Source organism: Sphaerodactylus townsendi, linkage group LG03 (genome assembly GCF_021028975.2).
Source record: "Sphaerodactylus townsendi isolate TG3544 linkage group LG03, MPM_Stown_v2.3, whole genome shotgun sequence".
Lineage (NCBI taxonomy): Eukaryota > Metazoa > Chordata > Lepidosauria > Squamata > Sphaerodactylidae > Sphaerodactylus > Sphaerodactylus townsendi.
Genome location: NC_059427.1, coordinates 152,947,190 through 152,974,028, shown reverse-complemented (window position 1 = coordinate 152,974,028; position 26,839 = coordinate 152,947,190). Strand labels below are relative to the sequence as shown.

Below are 26,839 nucleotides of genomic sequence, written 5' to 3'. Positions count from 1 at the left end.
GCAGCTGGACTCCCCAAAAGCCCGGCAGAACAACTCCGTCTTGCAGTCCCTGTGGAACTGTTCTAGGTCCCACAGGGCCCTGATGGTAGGGGAGAGGTTGTCCACCAGGTTGGGGCCAGGGCACTGAAGGCCCTGGCCCGGGTTGAGGCCAACCGGTTCATAGAGGAGCCCGGGACCATTAGGAGATTAGCCTCTGCTGAGCGCAGGGGCCGAACAGGGACATGTGGGGGGGGGGGGGGGGGTAACCTTTTCACAATGTGTATAATCAAAGCAGTAGCAGAATCTAAGAACATCTTCTTAGGACTCTTGTCCCCCAATGCTCCCTTTCACTTCTGCCTCTCAACCAAACACCCCACTCTCCTCTCTTGCCTGTGAGCTGGGCAGACAATTCTGGGAACCGTGTTGGGCTGCCTGGACAGAAGAAGACCTCCTCCCCCACCGGCCCTACAGTGTGGCTTCTTGTGGGGCAGGCTGGTGCTGAGCTTGGGCTGAACGACTGCCTTCCTGGTTGGGGGGGTCGGGTGGCCAAATGCGCCCACTCCGTTACCCAGGCGAGTGGCGCCTGGGTCTCAATCCCCCTCATGCCTCCCCATGGTACACCTCTGAAGGTAAAGTTGAACTAAAATAGAAGAAGAAAGATCTAGGCAACATATGCGCTATAATAAACGTTATTAGATATGAAGATATATTGAAAAGCCAGAACACATAATCTGAGAACTATAATTTTAGACATCAAGTTCCACACAAGCTGTAAGAATATAAAGTTTGTTTTTATATATGTCTATGTTGATGTGTATTGAAAAAATTAAAAAATCTAAATTTTACTTTACTGATTTAACAATATAAACTGCATAATTTATAGCAGCATATAAAATCATACTATTTGGCACAATGATGAAAATTTTAAAAGCATAAATATCTCTGTTCTCTATACGACAAAGGTGGCAACTATACCAAATACTTGGGAAGAACTGAATACTTATGTTCCCGGTGTTCTCACAGTGTATGTAACTGTAATTTTTGCCATCTAGGAGGAAGGGAAAAAAATAAGTTAATGGTAGAACACAAATTCTGTAGTACACAAAAGAAAGCGTATTATTTGGATGTATTATTTTATTCTCATAGAATCACAATAGCTATGCCTGGCCTCGTGCCGGCGATCGCATGCCACCCCCAGCTATGCCGCCATTCCAGGGGTGTTCTGGGGGGACAGGGTCCACTTGAGTCAGCCCCCAGACCCCTTTTGGCCCCCATACACCAGTGGAGCTGCTGGCAGAGATCCACCACAAAAAATCGTGACATATGGGGGAGTTGGCATTTGGGGGGGGGGGGGTTAGACCTTTCCGGGCTTCCCATGCCATGGAAAAGCCCTGTGGAGCGGCACTGTCTGCATCCGCCTCAGCCCTGGATAGAGCTGTAATCCACACTTCAATAGTAATCTTGCAGGTATTATATATGTCTACTGTATAACAGAGATATTTTTTTCAGTGCTCCCCCAGATTTCCAGTTTTTTTATTTGAAAAACTGGAAAACAAAAGTATTGGGGGAGGGAAACATAGAAAAGAAACCCATATTTTCCTCAGTGATTTTTTTTTCAATCTCTCCCCCGCCCCAGACCTTCCTGCCTCTATTGAAACCATATTGCTGAGTAAATATTTAGAGGTGAGAGTGAGACATAAAGATTCATTGAACACACGCTTTGACTAGCAGCAATGGAATACATTTTGCAAAATTAGATAAATAGTGCACAATTGCTTAATTTGCCTCAATTGGACATGATAAAGAATTTGGGAAACCTTGGCTCAGAATTTTTCTAAACAGAAGCACAGTATATATTCAGCTGTGATAATAAACATTTTGCAGGTATATGCCTGTACACAAACATTTGCCAATATAGAAACATAAATATAGGACCTTCTTGTTATCCATTACATCCCACACTTCATATGCCGATAATCAGTCGGCAGCTTTTTTAAAAAATGTACGCCAACATTTTGCTAAAATAATTCTACTTGAAATCAATACAATCCCAACCAATTCTGTGTCTTAAGGGTTCTGTGATATCTTTCGATTAACTTAGCAACATAATAAGTGCATTAGAAGATGTATTCTAATTGGTCCTCTCATTTATAACTGCAACAACGTTGTGTGGGTATCCAGTAACAGCAATAAAGCAGGTACAAATAAGACATCAGAGGTCTTCCTTCTACCTCTCCTCCAAAGTAGCAAGCAGGATAACCAGCTGTGGGTGCAAATGGGAGAATAAATCAGCAAACTGTGTCTGTGTGAGTTTGGGGAGAGATGGCTGCGTTCTCCCAATGGGGAAGTTTGTTGATTGGAGTCAGTGCATGAATACCTGAAGTTGCCTTCCACTGAGTCAGATCACTGCTGTATCATGGTGTTGGGATAACAGTTGGACCATGGGACTAGTAAAGCTGAGCTCCTGGTTTGGATCACTTTGCATTGGACGGAAAGGACGACAAGTTTTTATCTCTGGTTGAACAGATGCACTTTTTAACCCACACTAACTTTGATAGCAACAACCACTAGATGTCGCTACTAGACCTGAATCAGAACCTGGGATTTTTCCATTAGCTGAGCAGGTGTTCTGATTGGCAGCAGTTTCTTAACTTTGTCATTCACAATTATAGCTGAGAAATCCCTCCTTTAACGCTTGTGGTTGTTACTAGCTCTTGTCAATTAAATATTACAGAACCAGGAATTTTCAGCTAACAAGCCGAGAACAGGTTGTGTTGAATTTTCCGGGCTGTGTGGCCGTGGTCTGGTGGATCTTGCTCCTAACCAGACCACGGCCACAAAGCCCAGAAAACCCACCACAACCAGTTTAATCCGGCCGTGAAAGCCTTCGACAATAAGTTAACCCAGAACAGTTCTTCTTTTTAACAAGACAGCAGGAACCAACTTTTCTTGCTTGCTCACCTGCAGGGCATATCTGTTCACCATAGGCAACCAGGAAACTCACATCTACAAACTAACTTTAACCTTGCCCTAGCCAAACTATGCATGTTAGCTACCACCAGCACCATTTTAAAATCATTTTAAAATGCCACAAAGGCCGGATCCCCCTGTATCTTTTCAAGTGTTGAAAAAGAGGGTGCAGCGGTTTCAGTACTTAATAAGGTGGGGGGAATAAGAGTGCCTCAGCCCACTCCACTGTTCACAACATTTTAAAGCAAGTTTAAGATGGTGGCAGCAGCAATTTTAAGGTGGCTATGAAGGTGCCATCATGTTTAATTTGGTCCCCAGCAGATTTTGTCCTAACCTGGATGGCCCAGGCAGCCTGATCTAGTTAGATATCAGAAGATAAGAAGTATCTAGTAGCTGGATGGTAGATTGCCAGGAAGTCCAGGATCTCTGTGCAGAGAAAGGCAATGGCAAATCACCTCTGTTGAGTCTCTCGCCTTGAAAACCCTGCTGGGTTGTCATAAATTGGATGCAACTTGATGGCCCTTTACACACAGTAGATTCCATTCCAGTCTTCTTTGGGAAGGAAAAAGTGCTCAGCAACTCTCTTTGGCAATATAGTCCATGGCTGAATTGGATTGTAGAGGCAGGCAATGGCAAACTGCCTCTGGTAGTCTCTTCCCTTGAAAACCCTCTGAGGGGTCACTGTAAGTCTTGAAAGTAAAAAACAACAACAATGTATGCTGTTTATAAATAGAATGTGCATGTCATGTATGCTATAGTAGGCCTACTAAGCCAGCCCAGCTGGGAAGCTAAGCGGTACTTGGAACGGTACTTGGATACACCCCCCCCCCCAAAAAAAAAGAAAAAAGAAAAAAAGAGAGAGGCTGGGATTGCTATACCAGGCAAATTGCCACTGCTGATCTCAATTCATGATTTGGTTTTGACTCGATGGCACACTTTGCCTTCAATATATACTACTAATAAACTGGCACAGAAACAGTACTGAGAAATGCATTTGTTTGTTTGCCTGTCTTTGTCACTGAGATTCTGGAATGCCCTATGAGGAGAGACTTAGGGAGCTGGGTATGTTTCGTTTGGTGAAGAGAAGGTTAAGAGGTGACATGATAGCCATGTTTAGATATTTGAAGGGATGTCATGTTGGTGAGGGAGCAAGCTTGTTTTCTGCTGCTCCGGAGACTAGGACCAGGAGTAATGGGTTCAAGGTGAAGGAGGCTGAAAAGCCACTGGGGGTGGGATTTGAATCAGAGCTAAAATGCTGGGTGAGGGACAGTTAACCCTCCCCCCACAGTTCATCTTTTGATCCCCCTCCTTCACAACTAGCCCCATTGGGGAAAGAACCCCAACTAAGTCTGGATGAATTCCTTGCCCACCCTATCATGAAGGCTCTGATTGGATTGCAACCTTTTAAAACGGAAGAGAAAAGAGACAGTATGGTGCAGCTGGACTGAGTGGTGGGCATTGACTATAGGAAAGAAATGGGGATGTGCTCGAATCCTCACTCAGCAATGGAACTCACCCACTGATCTGGACATAGTTGCCCCTCTCTCAACCTCACCTACCTTTCAGAGCCATTGTGAGAATCATACACAACATCCTCCCATGCATCAAAAAGCTAGCGCATCAGGGAGATGGTCACATCACAGTCTTTTGCCCTGACATCTAATTTTCTACATGCAGGGTTGTTGGGAGGGTGTTTTTGTGGTATGGAGGAGCACCCAGCCATATGATCACCACCCCCATTTATGATAAAAAGTGGTACAATCCAGATACTGGTTGTCAAAGTGAGAAATGGATATCTTTGTTCAGAGCCTTAGCCTCAAACTGAAAACAATTTCCTCAGTAATCATTTTCCTGCCTTCTTCCCCCCGTTTATATAGGTGGTACCCAGATGGTATGATTAAGAACACATTTTTACCTGTACTTATAAGGTATGGTGGAACACAGAAGGAATGAAAGGGCCATTAGAATGCTGCAGGAATGGTGTGCCTGGCACCAGAGGCGAACCTAGGGAAAACGAAGCCTAGTGCAAAATCTGAGTTTTCCACCCCCCACCCCCATATGGGCAGCCACCCTCCCCCATCACAACCTTGTCTTGAAGACAGTGTATGGACCCAGGGGGAAGGAGGAGGGGGGTGGCGGGGGCCCCCACATGACTAAATGGCCACAGCCTGAGGACATTTGACTGCCATGCAGAAGGTCCCAGGTTCAACTGCTGGCAGCTCCAGTTTAAAAACATGGTAGTAAGTGATGTGAAAGCCCTCTGCTTGAGACCTTGGAGAGATGCTGCCCGCCTGAGTAAACAATACTAAACCTGATGGACCAGTGGTGTGGTTCACTATAGGGCAGCTTCATGTGTTCATGTGATCTTTCACCAGTCTGCTGCAAAGAGGTGCATATGAAACAGCTTAATACTGAGTCAGACCCTTGGTCTGTATTGTCTACTATGACCAGCAGCAGTTCTTCAAGGTCTTAGGAAGGGTTTTTTTTCCACATCATTTATTACTTAATCCTTTTAACTGCCGATGCCAAGGATCGAACCTGGGACCTTCTGCTTTGCCCCTGAGCCATCAGGCCACTTCACGTAGGACTCCTGCAAAAGCTTTCCAGGCTAAGGGCAAGGGAGGTGCTGACCTTGGCTAAATGAGGAGCATTGGGAGTCTTGAATCTCAAAACCATGGATCGGGGGGGGGGGGTGTGTGTGTAGATTGTGATGCTTTGGGAAGCAGCAGATGTAGGATCTTTCCCTTGATTGAACCCAATTGGAAAGGAGACACAGATCTTCCCCTGCCTCCTGGATATGTTTGGTCCACGTCCTCTTTCAAGATCTTCTCTTTTCTGCGCATACGAAAGCACCCTGTTTAGCACTGAAGGCCATTCAGTAGCAATACAAATCAGCTGCAGCTTGTTTGCACACTGCTGCTAATTTCCTTGATTTGCATATTGCTTTCATAAATATAGCAGATGCCAAATTGCAATTGGCGGACAGCCTGCTTCTCTTTTCCAATATTTTTTTCCCAGAGAAAATTGTACTGGGAGGGAGAAAAACCTTCTTCAAGGCACTGCTTGCACATCTGAGCCAATGCAGTATAATGGTTAGAGCAGAGATCTGCGACCTTTTGGACCCTGTGAGCTTAATTGGAATTCTGACATGGAGAACGCAGCAACAAAATGGCTGCCATAAAATGGCTTCCAGAGTAGGCAGAGCCAGCTGCAGAATATTGGCACAACTTAACTTCAGTAATGCAGTGCAGATCCGTGTGCTGTGGAGGCAGCTGCCAGAGCAACATTTTAAAGCAATCAAATTTACTTTAAAGTAAATCAATTTTAAAGTAATCAAACAGCCAATCAAATTTCCAGTGATCAATCAGAAGCTTTGCTAAGCAAAAGCCCTACTTGGCCCCGCCCACTTCCTAGAAACACTTGGTGGATTCCAGAAAAGGTGTCAGTGGGCGCCATGACACTTACGGGTTCCACCTTGGGGACGCCTGAGTGAGCATATTGGTCTAGGATCTGAGAGACGTAGGTTCAAATCCCCGTTCTGCTACAGAAGCTCACTGTGTGACTTTGGCCGAACACAGACTTTCTGCCAAGCCATCCTCACAAGGTTGTTTTGAAGATAAAATGGAGGAAAGGAGCATGATGTAAGCCACTTTGGGTTGTTGGGTATAAGTGAAGTAAATAAATAAGGAAATTATAATCTTATCGATACATTGACTTAAGTAGTGAGTGTTGGGTGAGTAGTGATGTGACATTTGAATAAACCATTTTTGGAGTGTTATTAGCAGCTGAACTAGGCAGTGAAAACAGACTCAAGGGCCCATTCCGCACATGCAGAATTATGCACTTTCAATCCACTTTCACAATTGTTTGCAAGTAGATTTTGCTATTCCGCACAGCTGCAAAGTGCATTGAAAGTGCATTATTCTGCATGTGTGGAAGGGGCCAAGGTGTTGCATTACTGGTTCAAAGGAACCCTGCAACTAAGTGAGCAGGGTTCCAATCCCAACTTGGCTAAACTTTGTGCAAAAGTTTTCCTAACTTTTAAGAGAACTTGTAATATTTCCTATAACTTGATAAAACAATGAGCTGTAGGTCCCAGTAATTGGCTGCCTTGCAGAAAGGTTCTCGCTCACATCTTACTGTGACATGCCTCTGAAGATGCTAGCCACAGATGGGGACAGAACGTTAAAAGCAAAAACTACCAGACCACAATCACTGAAAACTTTAAAAAGCCTCATTTGTCGCTCACACCAAAGTCCACATGGAGCGTTTAATTAAACCTCATTTAGATTCATTACTCTAATAGTTTTTTCTAATTTGGATTTATATCCCCCCTTTCTCTCCTGCAAGGAGACTCAAAGGAGTTTACAATCTCCTTCCCCCCCCCAAAAAAACACACCCTGTGAGGTGGGTGGGGCTGAAAGAGCTCCAAAGAACTGTGACTAGCCCAAGGTCACCCAGCTGGCATGTGTTGGAGTACACAAGCTAATCTGGTTCCCCAGATAAGCCTCCACAGCTCAAGAGCAGGGAATTAAACCCGGTTCTCCAGATTAGAGTGCACCTGCACTACACCGCACTGGCTCTTTGATAATACTTTCAGTGGTTCCGAGCATTTATTAAGGCAGGTTTTTTGTCACTGATTTTTATAGATGGAGGCCAGCCAGATGCCTGTTATCTGCCACTTAAAATTCATGCTGTTACAGGGTGTCCCTGTTCTAATCCCATGTATGTTTAATGGGAGTCGCTCCTGTGCAACACAAGCATGGCGGGATGCTAGGCACTGTCTACTTAGACATAAGCCCTTTTGGTGCCCAATGAAACTTACCCTGAGCATGTTATGGCAGGATTTGCACTGAGTAGTTTCATAAGTGTTTACTTGCTTTGCCACATTTTAGTCATATTTGCTCCCAGATAAACTTGCGGAGGATTGCAGGCTTAGGCAGACATTTTAAACTCACCTAGTGCCTTTTCTTTAAAAAAAAGTCCCCCTTCCTCCAAGGAGCCTAGGACAGTTTACCCAATTCTTCCTTCTATTTTCTCCACCCAACAACCCTGTGAGGTAGGTAAGGCTGCAAAACAACCACTGGCCTGCCAGCATCATGGAAGAGTGGGTGCTTGAAGCCAGTTTTCCCAGGTGGCAGTCGGACATACAAAGAACTACATTGTGCTGGTGTTCAGCGAGACATTTATCCAGGAGAGTGCAACTCATGGTGAATCCTGTAATTCATTCCGTTGTGAGATCCGTTGAACACACTGGGACTCCTCTGAGCCAAGAATAGAATAGAATAGAATAGAATAGAATCTTTATTGGCCAAGTGTGATTGGACACACAAGGAATTTGTCTCCGGTGCATATGCTCTCAGTGTACATAAAAGAAAATACATTTGTCAAGAATCATAAGGTACAGCACTTAATGATTGTCATATAGGTCTAGTAAGCAATCAGGAAACAATCAATAGTAATAAAAACATAAAATGTAAAATCATAAAATAAAATGAAATGTCAGCACAGGCTATAGTCATACAGTCATAATTGGGAGGAGATGGGTAATAGGAATGATGAAAAAAGTAGTGCAGTAATTATATAATAAATATATAATAAATAGTTTGATATTATCGAGGGAATTATTTGTTTAACAGAGTGATGGCATTCGGGAAAAAACTGTTCTTATGTCTAGTTGTCTTGGTGTGCAGTGCTCTGTAGCGACGTTTAGAGGGTAAGAGTTGAAACAGTTTATGTCCAGGATGCGAGGGGTCAGTAAATATTTTCACAGCCCTTTTTTTGACCCGTGCAGTATACAGGTCCTCAATGGAAGGCAGGTTAGCAGCAATTGTTTTTTCTGCAGTTCTGATTATTCTCTGAAGTCTGTGTCGATCTTGTTGGGTTGCAGAACCAAACCACACAGTTATAGAGGTGCAGATGACAGACTCAATGATTCCTCTGTAGAACTGTATCAGCAGCTCCTTGGGCAGTTTGAGCTTCCTGAGTTGGCGCAGAAAGAACATTCTTTGTTGTGCTTTTTTAATGACATTTTTGATATTAGGTGACCATTTTAGGTCATGAGATATGATGGAGCCTAGAAATTTAAAGGTCTCTACTGTTGATACTGTGTTGTCTAGTATTGTGAGAGGAGGTAGGATGGGAGGGTTTCTCCTGAAATCTACCACCATTTCTACGGTTTTAAGTGTGTTCAGTTCTAGATTGTTCCAGTGGCACCACGAGGCTAGTTGTTCAACCTCCCGTCTGTATGCGGTTTCATCGTTGTCTCGAATGAGACCAATCACTGTTGTATCATCTGCAAATTTCAGTATTTTAACAGATGGATCATTTGAGATGCAGTCATTGGTATACAGAGAGAAGAGAAGTGGTGAAAGTACACAGCCTTGGGGGGCCCCTGTGCTCATTTTACAGGTGTCTGATGTAATTTTTCCTAGCTTCACCTGCTGTTTCCTATCTGTTAGGAAGCTTGTGATCCACGTACAAATATGCTCAGGTACTGCTAGCTGATTTAGTTTGGTTAGAAGAATGTCCGGTCTGATAGTATTGAATGCTGAACTAAAGTCAACAAAGAGGACCCTTGCATAGGTCTTTGGCGATTCAAGATGCTGTAGGATATAGTGCAAAGCCATATTAACAGCATCATCTGTCGATCTATTTGCTCGGTATGCAAATTGCAAGGGGTCCAACAGTGGATCCGTGATGGTTTTCAAATGGTACATCACTAGCCTTTCAAAAGTTTTCATAACTACAGATGTTAGAGCAACTGGTCTGTAGTCGTTCAGTTCCTTGATGGAAGGCTTCTTCGGCACTGGGACGATAGTGGAGTGTTTGAAGCAGGAAGGAACATAGCACATCTCTAGTGATTTGTTAAAGATTTGGGTGAAGATGGGGGCCAATTGGACAGCACAGACTTTTAGGCAAGAAGGTGTTATCTTGTCTGGGCCTGGTGCTTTTCCAGGCTTCTGTCTGTGAAATAGATCTTGCACTTCCTTTTCTGAGATCACCAGGGGTTGTAAACCCAATGAAATGGGTTCAGTTATAGGAAGTTTGGCTATTGTTGGTGCATCTGAGATAGAGGTTGTGGAGAAAGGTGACTGTAGATTGTTTTCAAACCTACAGTAGAACACGTTCAGGTTGTCTGCCAATTGCTGATTTCCTTCAGCTTGGGAAGGTGGTTTACTGTAACCGGTGATATTTTTGAGAGTTTTCCACATGTTTGCTGTTTCGTTTGGTGAAAACTGATTTTTTAGCTTTTCAGAGTAGTTTCTTTTTGCTGCTCTGATCTCCTTTGTTAATACATTTCTGGCCTGATTGTACAGCATTCTATCACCCTTTCTGTAGGCCTCTTCTTTGGAACGACGTAACTGCTTAAGTTTAGCTGTGAACCAAGGTTTGTTGTTACTATATATACGCAAGTTCCTGGTTGGTATACAAAGATCTTCACAGAAGCTGACATATGATGTTACAGTATCTGTGAGTTCATCCAAATCTGCAGAGGTGTCTTTAAAAATATTCCAGTCTGTACAGTCAAGGCAAGCCTGCAGCTTTAACTTTGCCTCTTCAGTCCAAGTTCTCACTGATTTAGTTATTGGTTTTGTGGCTTTAAATCTTTGTTTGTAAGCAGGTACAAGGTGAATCATGCAATGATCAGAATGGCCTACAGCTGCTCGTGGTAAAGACCGATAAGCATCTTTCAGTGTTGTATAGCAGTGGTCGAAGATATTCTTGCCTCTGGTGGGACAGTTGACATGCTGAAAGTATTTTGGTAGGTCTTCCCTTAAGTTTGCTTTGTTTAAATCTCCCAAAATAATAACCAGTGAATCAGGGTATTTGGCTTCAGCCTCCATAATCTGATCGGTTAGAGTTCTTAATGCCTTTTTTACAGATGCTTGTGGATGAATATAAACCAAAAAAACCAGAACTGAATTTATCTCTGAACTGAACTGAACTGAACACATGGGATCGGGTCCCACATCTCATCCGGAGCGGGAAGATGTGCTCTTGACAAACCAGAGAAATTGTCAGGAGAGTGGGGAGTCCTTGGATGGGAATGAGGGTTTAATTGGCAATTGATTTTCACACTGCACAAGCGAGGTTCAGCTTCCAGCACACTGCGGGTCTGGGGAAGGAAAGAGCCAGGACCATCCAGTTATCATGCCACTGGGGGTGGTTAACCCCCTACAGAAATGGTTGGCATGGGGGTGAGAGTGGACCCTAGCAGAAAGACACCCCCCCCCTCAAAAATACTGCTATGTGCAGGCAAATGGGAGCAGAACTGATCTGTATCCCCTGCAAGAGAGTTTTGGGGGCATCAAGTTACTGTGGGGGGTGGGGGTGGTGGTGGTTGCCTCAAGTTACTGTTCCACTGTGTGTGTGTGTGGGGGGGGGGGGGAGATTTAAGGACTTGCCTTCTGGGGCTCGTTCAGCCAGTCCGAGGTTTCCGCACATGGGGGGTGAAAGTGTGCCCTAGCAGAAAGACCTCCCCCACACAAAAAAAATTACAGCTATGTGCAGGAAAATGGGAGCAGAACTATTTTGTATCCCCTGCAAGAGAGCTTTTGGGGCGTCAAGTTACTGTGGGGGGGGGGGGGCTTAAGTTTCTGTTCCACCGGGGAGGTGAGTTTTGCTTCCTGGGGGTCGCTCAGCCCCTCCAGGGTTTCCATGCAGGCATGTGGCCGACTCCCCCCACCCCCTCCCGCGCCTCGCCAGAGCCGGGCTCCCCCTCCCTGCCCGGCCGGGGGCCAGCGTTGGCGTGACGTCAGGGCGGCGAGCAGCCCGCCCGGGCGCTTATAAGGCGGGCGGCGAGGGGCGCCGCTGGGTGGGCTGAGCTGCGCGGCCGAGCGGCGGGGGCCGGACGGGGCCAGGCCGGGGAAGCGGCGCCTCCCGGGCGGGCCGATGCGCGGGGCGGAGGGCGGCTTGGCCGGCGGGCCGGGGGCCTGAGGCGGGGGCGCCATGACGGTGCCGCTGCTGAAGATCGGCGCCGTGCTGAGCACCATGGCCATGGTCACCAACTGGATGTCCCAGACGCTGCCCTCCCTGGTGGGGCTCAACGGCACCGCCGTCTCCCAGTCCGGCACCTCCGAGAGCAGCGTGAGTCCCTCTCTGGGGGGCGGGGAGGGCGGCAAGAGCCGAGGAGGGTCCCCAACTTGGCGCCCTCTTCGTGCATGGGGGTGGGAGGCGCCTCTCTCGGGATCCGGTTCTTCGGCTTTACCCCGCGAGGTTCGGGTTGGGGCAGACTCCCTCCCCCCCCCCCCCCCCCAATTCCGGTCCTGACCACGTCTCTGGTTTCTGGGCTTGGAGGTCCCACTTCGGTGCGTGGAGGGGCGAGGGGTAGAGCCAGAGATCTCTTTGCCTTCACACCTCTTCCCCCCCCACCCTCAACCCGGTCCTAACCACTGGCCACCCCCGTGAGGTTTTCTGCCGTCGGGGATTCCGCTTGCCTCTTTTTACTGGCGCGCTGAGGGCGGTGGATCCGCGGGCGGCCAACTTTATGTCCTTTCCGAGCAGCGGACCGGGAGGGGTGGCGAGGGAGAGAGAGCGGGTCCCTGTTTTCTTCTCCCCCCCCCCGTCCTTCAAAATCTTTCTCTGCTCCTTTTCTCGTGGGGGGGGGGAGCCGTCTCAAAACACCCCTCCAAGTCTGTGATGGTGCGCGGGGGCCCCGATTCTGAAGAACGAGGGGGAATGCAGATTCCAAACTGCCGGCAGGGCGGATGGAGAAGGCAGCTGGTTGTGGCAGTGTGGTGGATCGGGGCCATCGCTGGAAAGGAGCGGGGAGGGGGGTTGGATTGGGGCCATGAAGGCGACCCCCGGATCTCTTTCCAGAATGGACTGCTGCCTCCATACTGTTCCTTCTTGTTACCTTTCTTTCCAGTGTGCTTTCCCCAGTGATTTGAGGCTTTGCTTTCTCAAAGTCCTCTGCTCTCTTCTTCCTATATGCTCTCCCCCCCTCACATCTAGGTTCCCCCCTTTTGCAGTTGTCTGCTGCCCACCAGTGTATCTTTCTACACCTTATGGGATTATTTTTGTTCATTCTTTAAGATTTTTGCAGTCTTCTATTGGCTTGTATGGTCACAAAACAACTAATGCTCCCTTCGCGCTTCTTCTGCTCCATCCTAGATGCTTTTCTGTGGCTCCCAGTGGTCACAGGGAGGCAGGTCAGTGAATCCAGAGCCGACATTGTGCTCCCTGCCCTTGTTCGCCTCCAAGGGCCGGTCCCCTCAGCTGTAACACTGTAGCTGGGATGGATCTGTCCCTCCAAGCCTGCCTAAAGTCCAGTTCTTCAGCTCCTGTGGAAATGCAGCAAAGAGCTGGGAATGTTCCCGGAGACTTAACATTTGATGCCATCGCCAAAAAAAGTTAAATTCTGTGTTTCTGCCTAGTGAAATGAGGGTGTCTGGAGATCTGGAGGTCCCCCCCCCCCGCTTCTTACAGTCTAGCTGCTTCGGGGGTTGCACAAATGATCCCGCTACAAGAGAACCGAGAATGCAGGCAGAATCTGAACCCGCTTCCCAAAAGCGTGGCAGCTCCTTCATGCACTCCAAGGGGATAATTCAGCTTGGTGGCCAAATTATGTCAGCTGAGCCCCAAGAAGGAGAAATTCCGCTTACCCCCCCCTTTCATGCTTGTGTAGCTAGGGGTATGTAAAGTGCTGGCAAGTTGCTGCTGATTTAGACAACTATGGAGGGGTTTTTAAGGCGAGAGACAGAGAGAGGTGGTTTGCCATTGCCTGCCTCTGCATTAAGATGAGGAAATGTACTGTGGTTCCTAAAGGAGAAACATTCGCTTTAGTCGCGTGCGCGCGCGTGCACGCGCGTGTGTAATAAGGTGAGGTGCCCACCGATTGTGGACTGTTGCAGGGTGTGCTGGAATGTGTTCTTTGTGTGTGAAATGTTGAGCTCCCAACCGCCAAGTTTTCTGCCGTGAAGAATTTCCTTCTGAGGCCGACGCGATAAAAGCCGCTTTCTTCTCTCCTTCGCCTTGTAATGCCTAGGAATTCTGGTTCTGCAAAAGAGATGGGGAAAATCACGGGGAAGAAAGTAGGAAGCAGCTTTTGGATGTCTCGATGCCACCGCCTTGCAAAGCAGAAGAATGTAATTTTTACCTTTCATCAGGGATGGCTTCAAATGTTAAGAGATCTGGCTTTTCCCCAGCTCTGTAGTCGGTTTGCAAGCGGTAACTTGCTGGTGTGGTCATAAATGCACACTTGGGAAGGGGGGGCGGGTTGCTCAAATGTGATCGGAGTAACAGGTTTGCCGGCTGCGATCAGGGCAACCGGGAGAGATTAGAGAGTGAGATGTTGACGCAGTTCGGAGATGCTCTGGGCTATAATGTGCTGTTCGCCAGACACTGATCTATAGATCTGTTGCCCCTACTGTGAGCTGAAGCCCCCCTGTGACTACCAGTTAATGACGTGAAAGAGTTAGAGATGCAGGCTTAGATAGAGACCATGTCTGCATCCCAGAGGAAGCAATTATGTTTGCCTGATTCATGACTTTGTTAGCCTTAAACCAAAATGTGGAGGTTGCTTTTTTTCAGGGCAAAAACAAACCGATAAACAGGCGGGGTAAGCAGTTGTTAAAGCATGATGAATACTGAACTGTGGAACTGGTGAAAAAAATTAAACATTAAAAAAAATTGAATCCAAGAGAGGATAAAGTTCAGAATGTTGGCTGCTTCTCTGCATAATGATGGGGGCTATTTAGCAAGACCGGTGCCCTTCTGTTCTAATGCCTGTCTCAAAACTAAAAATCATCAGGAGAAAGCCCTTTTCAGTGGGAAACTCCCCTGCCAAACAAGGGGAGCAGAGCCGTGGATTCTAGGAGCTGGGTAAACCACAAAATGGCCCTGGCCCTTCATTTCCTGGGAGAATCCTGCACCTGGAAGATCAAACAGCCTCCTGGAACAGATGGAAGAATTTCTGCCAAATCTTTGGAGGCAGCCGGGGAATCCTTGCCTGACTCTACCTGTCTCAATGGAGGCATCTCTGGGCTACAGCTGATCTAGCTACTCAAATGGTCCTCTCTATGGGTTTTTTCCTCCTCACTGTACCCATCTGACATTGATGGAGCCAAAGCCCAAAAGTCTGTTTCCACAACGGAAGAGCCAGGCTGAGGTCCCAGAGGGAAATAAATGCAGTGTATATCTGCTCATTTACATTCCTATTGCCATAGAGCCTGAAATGGCTTTGCCAGTACCCCGAACTAGGATCTCAGGGCATTTGGCACCATAGCAGTCATTCATCTCCTGAATGGTCTTGTCTGCAGAGGAAAGTCCACTGACTCTGCTGCTGCAACAGTTTCCTAGCAATGTGTCAATGCAGCCTGGTTTGAGAACATAGTACAGTCCTCCTGGGGCTGTACCATACTGACAATAAGAATGTATAAGTATTGGCAGGGCGGGGCCAGGAGCTGCATGCTTTGATGATTCTGTGACATCAAGAACTGCTTGCTTAATGGAACACATCCTGGAGAGAGGTTCTGCTTTACACTTCTCCCTGGTGGACCAAGTTCCCATTTAATGAGCAAGTATTCAGACATAGTTTTCCCTTAGTTCATGCTACTGCTCCATAGGGTCTGTACTCCCTACTTAAAATGGCTCTTCTGAAGTCAGTACCAACTATTCATTTCCTTCTCTTTTTGCATCTGTTGCCTAATAGCGGCAAGGAACAGAACAACGTGTTGGAGTGGGAAGAGAGCTAGTCAATATTTGACATTCTTATGGGTGAAATGGAGAGCTATAATTTACTTTGTAGGTGCAGCCAGTGTATCTGTTTTTGCTGTCAAGTCGCAGCTGACTTATGGCATCTTCATAAGGTTTTCAAGGCAAGAGGCATTAGAAAGTGGTTTGCCATTGCCTGCCTCCATGTCACTATCCAGGTATTTCTTGGAGGTCTCTTGTCCAAATACTAGCCAGAGTCTGGGCTGAGAATGTGTGACCATCCCGAGGCCACCCAGCAAGCTTTCATGGTGCTAGTGGGGTTTTGAACCTGGATTCCCCACATCCTAGTACAGGGGTGGCCAACCTATGGTGCTCCAGATGTTCACGGACTACAATTCTCATCAGCCCCTGCCAACATGGATATTGGCCATGCTGGCAGGGGCTGATGGGAATTGTAGTCCATGAACATCTGGAGCTCCATAGGTTGGTCACCCCTGTCTTAGTGTGACACCTTAACCATTGTTCCAAACTGGCTCAGGTAGGTGGTGGTCATTCTGGATCAGTTATGGCTTGGGCTGCATGATTGTGCCTGCTACTGGATTTGTCCTTGCTTGATTATGCCTGATTATCCTTACTCAAGGACTTCTGGTTGGACATTTGGGTCAATTCGGTTGATAGCAGCAAAAATGAGTGTCAAGGGATGTGTAAATACTATGCAGCATTAAGCCTCCAATGACCCATTTGAATGGCTTACTGTAATGTTACAGTCATTGTGAGGAACAGTCATGTGTGAGTCAGCTGTGGATGCCAGCCTGCAGATGCAGCCCGGGGATCTGCCAGAATTACAGCTGATCCCCAGACAACAGAGGTCAGATCCCTTGAGGAAAATGGCTGCTTTGGATGGTGGATTCTGTGGGGTTAAACCCTCCCCTCTTCAGGTGCCACCCCAGATCTCCATGGATTTCCCAACCCAGAGTTGGCAACCTCTTTTGTGTCGAAGAGTTACATGTGTGCGACATAGCAGGCTTGAGATCTAGTTAGGCAGCCTGTGCTTGAGCTGAACCCTTGTTCTTATAAATGAGCTAAATGGCTTCGTTAATTAAATAGTGATTTTGTTGAAATATGTCAACTCTGGATTTGGGCGAAAGGAGCTCTGCACACGAAGCGCCGGATTCAGATCTGCGTTGAAATATTTATGCATTGCCTCTCCACTTGTGTGCGAGAAGCGTTTTCCATTAAGAGGCATAAAATCACAATACAGTAACAGAGGCAGGCTAATTGTATAGTACAAACGGCATCAAATATCTATTGATTTGTTCATTTGATATCTGCCCGCCTTTCAATCCAGAAGGATTCCCATGGTGGCTCCTACGGGATGCCGATTGATTTGGGGAGGCTTCCAGCTGCTGATGGAGCAAGGCTCTGGGATGGCATCCCAATCAAGCTCCAGTACCTATTAAGCTTGCCTGGTTTTTCCTAACCCTTTTATCTGGTTTCCCTGTCCTGACGATGAAATGGCTGGTCGCCAAGCAAGGTGCTCTTTGCTTCCTTCACCGACTTGCTAGTCATCTGTCCCGATTAGGAGAGGGAGGAGCCAAGTGGGACGTCCTGACCCAGTCGAAGCTGCTGGAGAGCCACTTAAAGCAGCATGACTCGTTTGTCTTAGATCAGCCTGGGTAATTCATATTTATTCCCATCAACTCTTTAATCCCCATAATCCAGTTTTTGCATTTCTGACATCATGTCTGGTGCTGCTCTTATTGTGTCGCTTTCTGCCTTTGTAATCCAGTCTTGTGACAATTCTTATTCGATGTCTTCTGCCATTCCTAAATTTTATAATCTGCTTTCAGTCTCAGCAAGAAAGGTGGACCTTGGATAAAGTAAATAAAGGGATTCCTCTCATTTAAAGTGGCCAGTTTACAAAGGCGCATGGGCATTATTTATTTTATTTTATTTTATTTATATTTAGACCTTTACCCCACCCATCCTCAAAGGGTTCGGTACGGCAACATCACAAAATATTATTACAAATAAAACAATAATAAATACATTAAAAACAATTTATGCAGTACATGTTGGGAACCCCTGTCCTCGTCTGACGTTCTAACCACTACAACACACTGACTCAGTTTTCTCCCTGGGATACATACCTTTTCTCTTTCATCTTCTCATTTTCTCTTCCCTGGGCCATCCTCAATTCCACATTCTTCCTTGTTTTTTCTTGGGTGTGGGCTCCCTGTTCCTTAGCAGCCACACCTCCTGAGTTCGCTTCTCCATACTTGGCTATCACCTGTTGCAGCCAATCAAGCAACTTTAAGTTGGATTGCAAACTGATGAAGTTCCCTGATCAACTGAACGTTTCAAGCCATTTCGCTAGCTCAGCCCATCAGTTTCTGAGGAGCCGCGGCTGCAGGCGCAAAACAGTATAGGTATCCGATATCCAATTTGGAAGGAGAGTAAGACGGCTAAAAAAGGTGTAATGGATGCTAAAATCTCTCTACACTGTGACAGCATTTTATATCACCTTCTATGCACACAGCTATTATTATCTAAAAATGGGAAACAAACTTATAAACATTCCCTGACACATAATTTCTGTTTTGCATATAACAACCATGAAATCTGGGGTGCTGTGTGGTTTCCGGGCTGTATGGCCGTGTTCTAGCAACATTCTCTCCTGACGTTTCGCCTGCATCTGTGGCTAGCATCTTCAGAGGATCTGATAGTAGAAAGATGCCAGCCACAGATGCAGGCGAAACGTCAGGGGAGAATGCTGCTAGAACACAGCCAAACAGCCCGGAAACCACACAGCACCCTAGTGATTCTGGTCATGGAAGCCTTTGACAATACATTAAACCAGTGGTTCTCAACCTTCTTAATGCTGCGACTCTTTAATACAGTTCCTCATGTTGTGGTGACCCCCAACCCTAACATTTATCCATTTTACAGATGGAGAACACTGATGCAGAGAGTCTTAGGTGACCCCTGTGAAAGGGCTGTTCGACCCCCAAAGGGATCGCAACCCACAGGTTGAGAACCTCATTAAACCATGAAATCCTTTGCATTTTCCCCTTCAGTTTTGCTGACATATATCTCTGCTATTGATGGAATTGATAAACGTTTAATGCTATCTCAGATTTTTAGCACTACCCTGGTGTGGACAGCTTATTTAGATACAGACGCAAAGCTCCCTTCCCTTTATTTACTTCAGTTATATGTTCCTTTCTTATAAAGACTGTGGGCGAATTAGTGTAAATCCATGGAAAACATAAGAGAACTCTAATACACAACATAATAGGATTAGGATTACCAAAATCTGAAACAAAGCCTAACATAGCAGACATAATATAAATGATGCAGAAAATGGTATTCCATAAGTAGAAAACAAGACAGTGAAAGTAAGATAACACAAGAAACAGAGGATGCATATTATACACAGTCTCATTCTCTTTATGAAAATGTTGGCCTGAACCATCTCTTATAATCAGGGTGGATTTGATTTAAATTAAATCAATTTAAATCACGATTTAAATTACTAGTCAGATTACATTTAAGTCATGGTTTTCTACATAAGGACTCATTCTTGCTGATATGATTTTTATTTATAACCAGACAAAGGTTTCAGTTTTAAAATAATAAATAACTTTTCAGATTAGTTTTACAGTTATAGCAAAAATACTGGTTTGGTTATACCTTTAGAAATGCATAGATGGCTAAATATGAGATTATTGCATGGTGAACTATCTCCAGATTAATTCAGGCCTCTAGGCTTTGCATTTCTTTTTGCAGTGTTTGCATTTTCCATGCATGCCAGTCTTATTGATATCATTAAAATATCCCCAAACTGGGTCTCTTTTATGCCCTGTTGCCATTATAGATTTTCTGTTCCAGAGGGAGAATAATATGATAAATCTCAGACAGTATATTCAGAGTTTCCAAGACTTGTGTAGCATTCTTCTCAAAAGAAGAGTTCATTTTTACTGCTTGCCCCTCCCTCCTCACACTTAGCTCCTTGTGCAGATCTATTCCACTCCATTTTTGCTGTGAAGAAGAGACATGGTTTCCCTGTAGACACAAATTCACAGTTTTGAGAACTGAAAAACCAAACATCTGTGATAATGTCTTCTAGATGGAAAAACTGCCCAAAATAATCTTAACAGCAGTCTCTGGAGGACCTTGCCATTATGAATGAATCAATGGAATTTTTACCCCCCCCCAAAAAAAAATTTAAGCATTGCATGAATATACAGCTTCATGTTACATAATTAAAAACTAATCCTTATTTCATAATTAATAACCTTTGGACTATAATGTATCTTAAACAGAAAATTATCTTTAAATAGAGTTTTCTTTAAAAAGTATTTTTTTAAAAAAATCTGATTACAATTATTAAAAATCAATGTTTTAAAATATGTATATTGGTTTGTTCATCTTACAAACACATGACTCTGACTCTCCAGCAGGGAGAAAAGCAAACAGAAATAAGGAATAATTCTGATGTGTAGTTGGGGAACCAATGTTGGAAAATGTTTCCACTTAAGAGGGAGCTATTGGTGCGGAAGGTGACATGAAAACAAAGACTCACTGGTTCAGTCCACCCAAAATGAGATTTAAAATGGGGTTTGCTGTGTGTGTGACTCAGCATGAACGAGGATTAGAAATGACCTCCAGTCAAAACCAGCATCATGGAAGCTGGCAGATCTCTTGGCCCTGGCAAAATATCTTATTTTCCAACTGATGTGTTCCACTCTGCCTGTCATACTCAGAAGCAACTGAAGTTTCACTGCATTCTTCCAAGCCTTGTGCATCACTCTTTCAAATGTTCTCTCTGCATCAGCGGCCCAATGGGATCTGCCTTTTCTTGATCCCACCCAGTGCCCTATGAAAGTTGTAGGACAAGCTGGTTTTTGGTTGCAGGTCAGATGTGTGCTTCCTGCCGCTGCCCCCTTCCTTCATCTTCAAAAGGTCAGGAGGCTGCATTTTTGGAGGCATGAGCACTGTTAATATGCAGCAGTATATTAATCCTGTGTACACTGTTTTATAAGGGTACATCTTTAACATATTTGGAACAGTGAGTCCTTACCATACTGTAAACAGCTTTGAAAGTATAGCATGATATAGTGGTTAAGAGCAGTGGACTCTGATCTGGAGAACTGGATTTGTATCCCAACTCTTCTACATAAAGCCTGCTGGGTGACCTTGGACTAGCCACAGTTCTCTCAGAACTCTCCAAGCCCCACTTAACTCACAAGATGTCTGTTTTGGGGAGGGAAAGGGAAGGTGACTGTGAGCTGCTTTGAGACTCCTCAAAGGTAGAAATTGTGAGAAGGAGGTAGGCTTGAATGCTTTGAGTAGAGTTGTTCTTTTATTTCCTCATGCTTCCAGGACCTTGTTTTGGGTAGATTTTTTAAAAATTTGAATCCCCCCTCCGCCATGAAAGTTCACTGAGTAATCTTGGTCCAGTCATACACCCTCAGTCTACCTCACCTGGGTTGTTATGATAAAATGGAGGAGAGAATGAGGTAAGCTGCCCATTAAGGAGAAAGGTGACTGACTGACTGACTGACTGACTGACTGACTGAATGAATGAATGAATGAATGAATGAATGAATGTTACAGTGGTATGCTCAACCTGGACATTCCACAGGTATATATACTCCATTTGCTTTACTACCATCAGATCCTCTGAAGATGCCAGCCACGGATGCAGATGCCACAGATGCAGGCGAAACATCAGGAGAAAATTATACTGGGACACAGCCATACAGCCCGGAAATCCCATAACACTCCAAATGTTACAGTGACAAATATACACTGTATGTGCATACTGCTGTAAGAAACACCCAATAAACATTAACTTCATGAATGAAACTGGGACCAGTGTCTGGATAAATATGAGGTTTATATCACATGTTCAGCCACGCATGCATTGACTGTAACATGAATTGCTCAATGGGCATACAAAGAAAATCAAGTGTACATGGATTGTATGTGTGTTCACTGTAAATTATGAGCATACTACTTTCTCAGGAGAAACTAACACCCAAGATTGTTCTTGTGAGAATAAAATTGGAGAAACGGAGAATAATATTATAAGCTGCTTTGGGTCCCCATTGGGGAAAAAAATCAAGAGTGTAAATATTTAAGTGAATGATTTTGGAGCAGAATGTATTATTGCATCAATGTGTTCTGGAGTACAATGTCATGGCTTCCAAGTGTAAATAGACCATTGCAGATAGAGTTTCCTTGTCCCCTGAAATGCTTTGCAGTGGCTGTGTTCACACAGGCTCTGACCAGGCTAACCTGATTGCCTCTATCTCAGGAGCTAAGCATGGTCCACCCTAGTTAGTGTTTGGATGGGCAACCACCAAGGAAGTCCAGGGTTGCTAGGCAGAGGCAGGCAATGGCAAACCACCTCTGAGGTCTCTTGTCTTGAAAACCCTTTGGGGTTGCCATAAGTCAGCTTCCATTCCACAGCAAAGAAAAAAAAGTTCACACATTTAGCCACCACTCGTCAGTTGTTCAGCAGCATTGCCGACACATGTAGGCAGCACCTTTGAGTTGCTGGGAATTTCCTTTTTCTGTGATGGCACATGAGGAGCAGGGGCTTGGGGGGAGGGGAAACGGTACCCGGGTCCCACCCCCCACGGAGCCCCACCCCCTGCCCACTTACTTTATTTCAGCTGGTAGCCTGCTGGAAAAACAGCCTGCTCCAGCTGCTGGGATCTGGCTTGTGGGGTGGGGGGAAGGGGAGGGGTGTGGGGGCACCTCCCCCATGGAGCCCCATCTCCCACCCACTTACTTTATTTCAGCTGGCAGCCGGCTGAAAAAACAGCCTACTCCAGCTGCCGGGGCCTGGCTTGTGGGAGGGGAGGGGCACCCCCTGCAGAGCCCTGCCCAGTGGTGGGATTCAAATAATTTAACAACTGGTTGTTTACAAGCACCATGTTAACAACCAGTTCTGCCGAAGTGGTATGGACCTGCTATATCTCACCACTGGCCCTGCCCCTCATGATGCTCTGTTCCCGGCCCACTTACTTTATTTCAGCTGGTAGCTGTGACCCCAATGGCGTGCACCCAGGGTGTGGCCCCGCCCTGTTACCACTATGCCACTGATATGGAGTTTTGTTCTGGGATGTTGTTTATTGGCAGAATTTGGTGCATGCTCTGTGGTGGCCTGTGTATCCCTGAAGCAAAATTACTAGGGCTGAAAGCTTGAATCAGTTTTAATTGCCAGGTAAATCAACTAAAGCATGTGTTGATTGGGTTAGTAGGGCCAGATGTTGAAGGCTGAGATAGAAGAGCATCCTGAAATCTGTCTGTGAAATTCCTGAAATCATTTTTTGGCTTGTTGCTGTTACTATAACAGGGAATGAAAGAATAAAGAACGGTGGTTCAGTTCAGACGGTGGTTGAACGGTGGTTGAATGGAACTGTGGTTTAACTAAACTAATTGTGGCTAGTGGGATTGTCTGAATGAGAGCCACTCAGAGGCGGAGCACTCACATGGACATGAGGGGTCACATGTCCCCAGGCATATGCCCCCTACACCCCTCCCCTCAGCCCCGCCCCGGCCGAAGGACCAGCTTGGCTGAAGGAGCAGTCTGGTGGGGCCAAGGGGTGGCCTGCAGCAGGCTCCCACTGGCTAAGGTAAGGGGAGCAGGGGGGGGGCACCCGGAGCAGATGTTGCCCCAGGCGCCATTCCCTCCACCCACCCCCATGCCTCTGAAGCCAATTCATGAATGGTAGCTAGTTATGATCTGTCAAAGCAGAATCTGAGGGTCTCTTATTTACCACAGCGCTATGATTTCATTTGACATCTGAATGCAGACATTCCAGTTTAATCCTGGTTGGATTGTGACTTGCTCCCCATTGATACCTTCTCATGCTACAGAGAGGAGGCCATGAAACAAGCATTTGTTGAGAGCAGCCAGGATTCGAATGGTCATCGGCAAACTCAGCCTTAGTTTCACGAACTAACCAGGGTTAAAATAACCCATGAAATGGAGTGACATACGAATGGAGACAATGAGAGAGTCCGTACTTGGTGGCTAGCCTGAAGATCATCTTGCATGTCATTTCTTATTGCCTGAAAGACAGCTGTGCTGAAGCGTCAGCAGTATGTAAATTTGAGTTTAATCAATCACTCAGGATTAAAAGCTGGCTGATTAACAGAAATGTTGTTTTGATAAGGCTGTCCATCAAAAGTTTTGTCTTCAGCCGCTCAAAATGAATCCTTGTGCCGTAGAAACCTCTCTGAGGGTCTTCAAGCTACTTAAAACAGGCAGTGAAAGATGTGTACATTTGTTTTTTGAGTTTGTTGTTTGTGAAGGTTGCAGTGCTGTTAATTGTGAACTGACACACTATAAAAGAAGATGGATTTATACCCCACCTTTCTCTCCTGTAAGGAGACCCAAGGCGGCTTACAAACTCCTTTTCCCTTCCTCTCCCCACAACAGACACCTTGTGAGGTAGATGTGGCTAAGAGAGTTCCGAAGAACTATGACTAGCCCAAGGTCACCCAGCAGGAATGTAGGAGTGTGGAACACAGCTGGTTCACCAGATAAGCGTCTGCCACTCAGGGGGCACTCAGGTGGATATTTCTCACCTCCTCTATACCTCTATATCCAATTCTTCTGACATTCACTTCTGATCTTTTCACAAGATTTAATCTTGGGGGAGGGAGTATTATTCAGTTGGCCCAACCCCATACCCAGTGGTGGGATCTAAAAATTTTAATAACAGGTTCTGATGGTGGTGGGATTCAAACAGCGGCACCACACACACCTCCAGTCCCTATTGGGCAGGAAGGTTGCTTTAGTAACCCCTTCTCGGCACTCAGAAAAAATTAGTAACCACTTCTAGAGAACTGGTGAGAACTGGTTGGATCCCACCTCTGCCCATACCTCATTTCTATTGAACTGAGTTTTTATTCACTGTTTTCCTTAATTCTGTCTCATGAATATTTTGAAAAGGAGAAAGAATGATTCCGCCACTTATCAAATGGTAGCATCTTTCTTCCACCCTTCAAAAATACGTGAATAAATACAAATGCAATAAATACAAGAATAAAGTGCCTAAAAACTTATTCTGGTCTCAGTGCCTATTATCTTTGGCCTCTTCCACACATGCAGAATAATGCACATTCAATCTACTTTCACAATTGTTTGAAAGCGGATTTTGCTATTCCGCACAGTAAAATCCAGCTTCAAAGTGGATTGAATGGGCATTATTCTGCACGGGGCCTTTTGGAGTCAAGCAAGCTTTTTCACATTGTGTGTGTGTGAAATTCCTGATCCTAGAAGAAGTTTTACTTTATCTAGGTATGATCCTTTGCCTACTGTGGTTTTATAAGGTAAATATAAAAGAATACCAAAGCGAGTGTATCGATGTACTTGTGATGAAGGCTGAACAAAGACACTTGAGCACCTTTTCTTTGAGTGTAAGAATTTTGCCCATACTAGGGAAAAGTTAATTAATCCTGCCTTGATCCAGTTCCCAGGTAGGGATAGAAAATTCCTAGACTGTTGTCTGGTAAAGATCGTGAGATTACCATTAAAGCTGCCAAGCTGGAGTGTGTGTGAAAGTAGAAAGATGGAGGTGACCCATTCATTGAAATAATGGAAGTTATTAGGAAGAGTCTAGCAAATGGTGCTCTAATCTCTCCCAAAAGGTAGAGTAGTATTTTATGCTGTATATGATGATGAACAGGCTAGGGAGTCATTTACAGGAAAGTGAGGCTACAGAGTGGAGCCTCCTGTATATATACATCTTAAGAGTTCCTCAGCAGATACTTGCACATGTCTGATGAGTATTTCTGTTTTTGTTTCTTTTAGTCTTTTTTTATACCCTAGCCTTTCCAGTGGGGACCCCAACTAGCCAAAAGTAGATTGTTCTTTTGTCCATTTTATCCTCACTACTACCCTATGAGGTAGGACAGGCTGAGGATATGTGACTTGTCCAAGGTCATCCAACAGGTTCCCATGGTACAGTGGGGATTTGAACTTGGTGTCTTAGAGATTGTAGTCTGATACTCTAACCCCTCTGGCACTTTTTTGAAATATGTGAGTCATGTGTGTGATTGTGTTCAGAAGGCCAGTTGGAATAAAGAGAATTTGTAGTATAGGAAACAAATCTTACAGTAAGTAAATAAAATACTGTATTTCCTGAGAATACAGCACCAGTTCAAGTAATGAAGCCTTGAAGAAGCGGTTTTCAGTATCTAATTCACATTTAACAAGTTGAGGGAAAATGGTTTTTTGGGGTGAAAGAACTGCATGATTAATTTTACTTGGATCCAAGTAAAATTTCTCAGGACCCAGTACAAACTTATAATAGGCTCCCCGAAAGGCACACGATCCTTTCTCATGCATGACCTTATGAACCATGAAAGAATAAATGTATACTTTATTTCCACAATGACATAAATAGAACATGTTATTCTAATAAGCTTGCTGCCTAGACTAGGTCCCCCTATATTCCTAGGCCCTGGTAAAATATATTAACTTCCCCCCTTCTTCCATCCTTATGCCTGGAATCCACAAATCCATCCCCGAAGGGTTTTTCTCAGAAGCAAGGTCTGTTGATGTTAGTGGAACTGAATTTCAAGTAAACACACTCAAGACTGTAACTGTAGAAACAGAAGCATGACATTTTCTGGATGGTTTCTGAGAGATGAATATCTTGGAAACGGGAGTCCATTTCTGAGATCAAATTTAGCCCTAAATGAGTGTCTGAAATTTTAAGGGGAAAGAAAATAGGTTTGAAATAGCCACTTCAGAATGCCCTGTGATGAATTCCAAAGTAGATTTTGAATGCCAAATTCACCATAGTACTCCCTGCCAGTGAAGAATGTTTTTTATTTTGTAAACTATATTTGGATGTAGACGGGATTATGAATTCAGCAAAGGAAAGAAATAGCTGGCCCTAGAACCAGAAGGAGTTCTTCCGTTCTTCCCACTAGATGCATCGCTGTTTGCGACTGGGAGTGGAGGAGGATTTTATGAGTGGAAGAGAAATCACATCATGGGAGATTATTTGCAAGTCTCGCAGTATCTTTAGTTCAGTCATCTTTATGTGCATATGATGTGTTCTGTTTGAAATATGATGCCAGACCTTCCCCAGCTGTTTCCTGGGGTAAATTAGTGTTCTCCCAAAACGAGATTAAAAATTAAAGTTTCTGTAGTAATGCACTGCTGACCCAGCAGCACCGTGGTAGAACGTTGGCACACCAA

General features: G+C 45.2%; 1 protein-coding gene across 1 annotated transcript; it reads left to right on the top strand.

Annotated features, from left to right (window-relative positions):
* Window positions 1–529: 529 nt before the first annotated feature.
* LOC125427939 lies at window positions 530–21,477 on the top strand. The gene is made up of 4 exons (XM_048487507.1): window positions 530–608; window positions 4,270–4,382; window positions 11,712–12,039; window positions 21,287–21,477. Exons 1-4 carry the CDS (start codon window positions 530–532, stop codon window positions 21,388–21,390), a joined length of 624 nt encoding a protein of 207 aa, XP_048343464.1. The 3' UTR covers window positions 21,391–21,477.
* Window positions 21,478–26,839: the final 5,362 nt, after the last annotated feature.

Excerpts from the sequence above, each read along its gene's own strand:
- LOC125427939 (XM_048487507.1), top strand. The coding sequence starts at position 530 with ATGCGCCCACTCCGTTACCCAGGCGAGTGGCGCCTGGGTCTCAATCCC. Across the intron at positions 609-4,269 it reads CCCATGGTACACCTCTGAAG|CCCCATTGGGGAAAGAACCC; the intron begins GTAAAGTTGAAC and ends CTTCACAACTAG. Across the intron at positions 12,040-21,286 it reads CCGGCACCTCCGAGAGCAGC|ATCCTCTGAAGATGCCAGCC; the intron begins GTGAGTCCCTCT and ends TACTACCATCAG.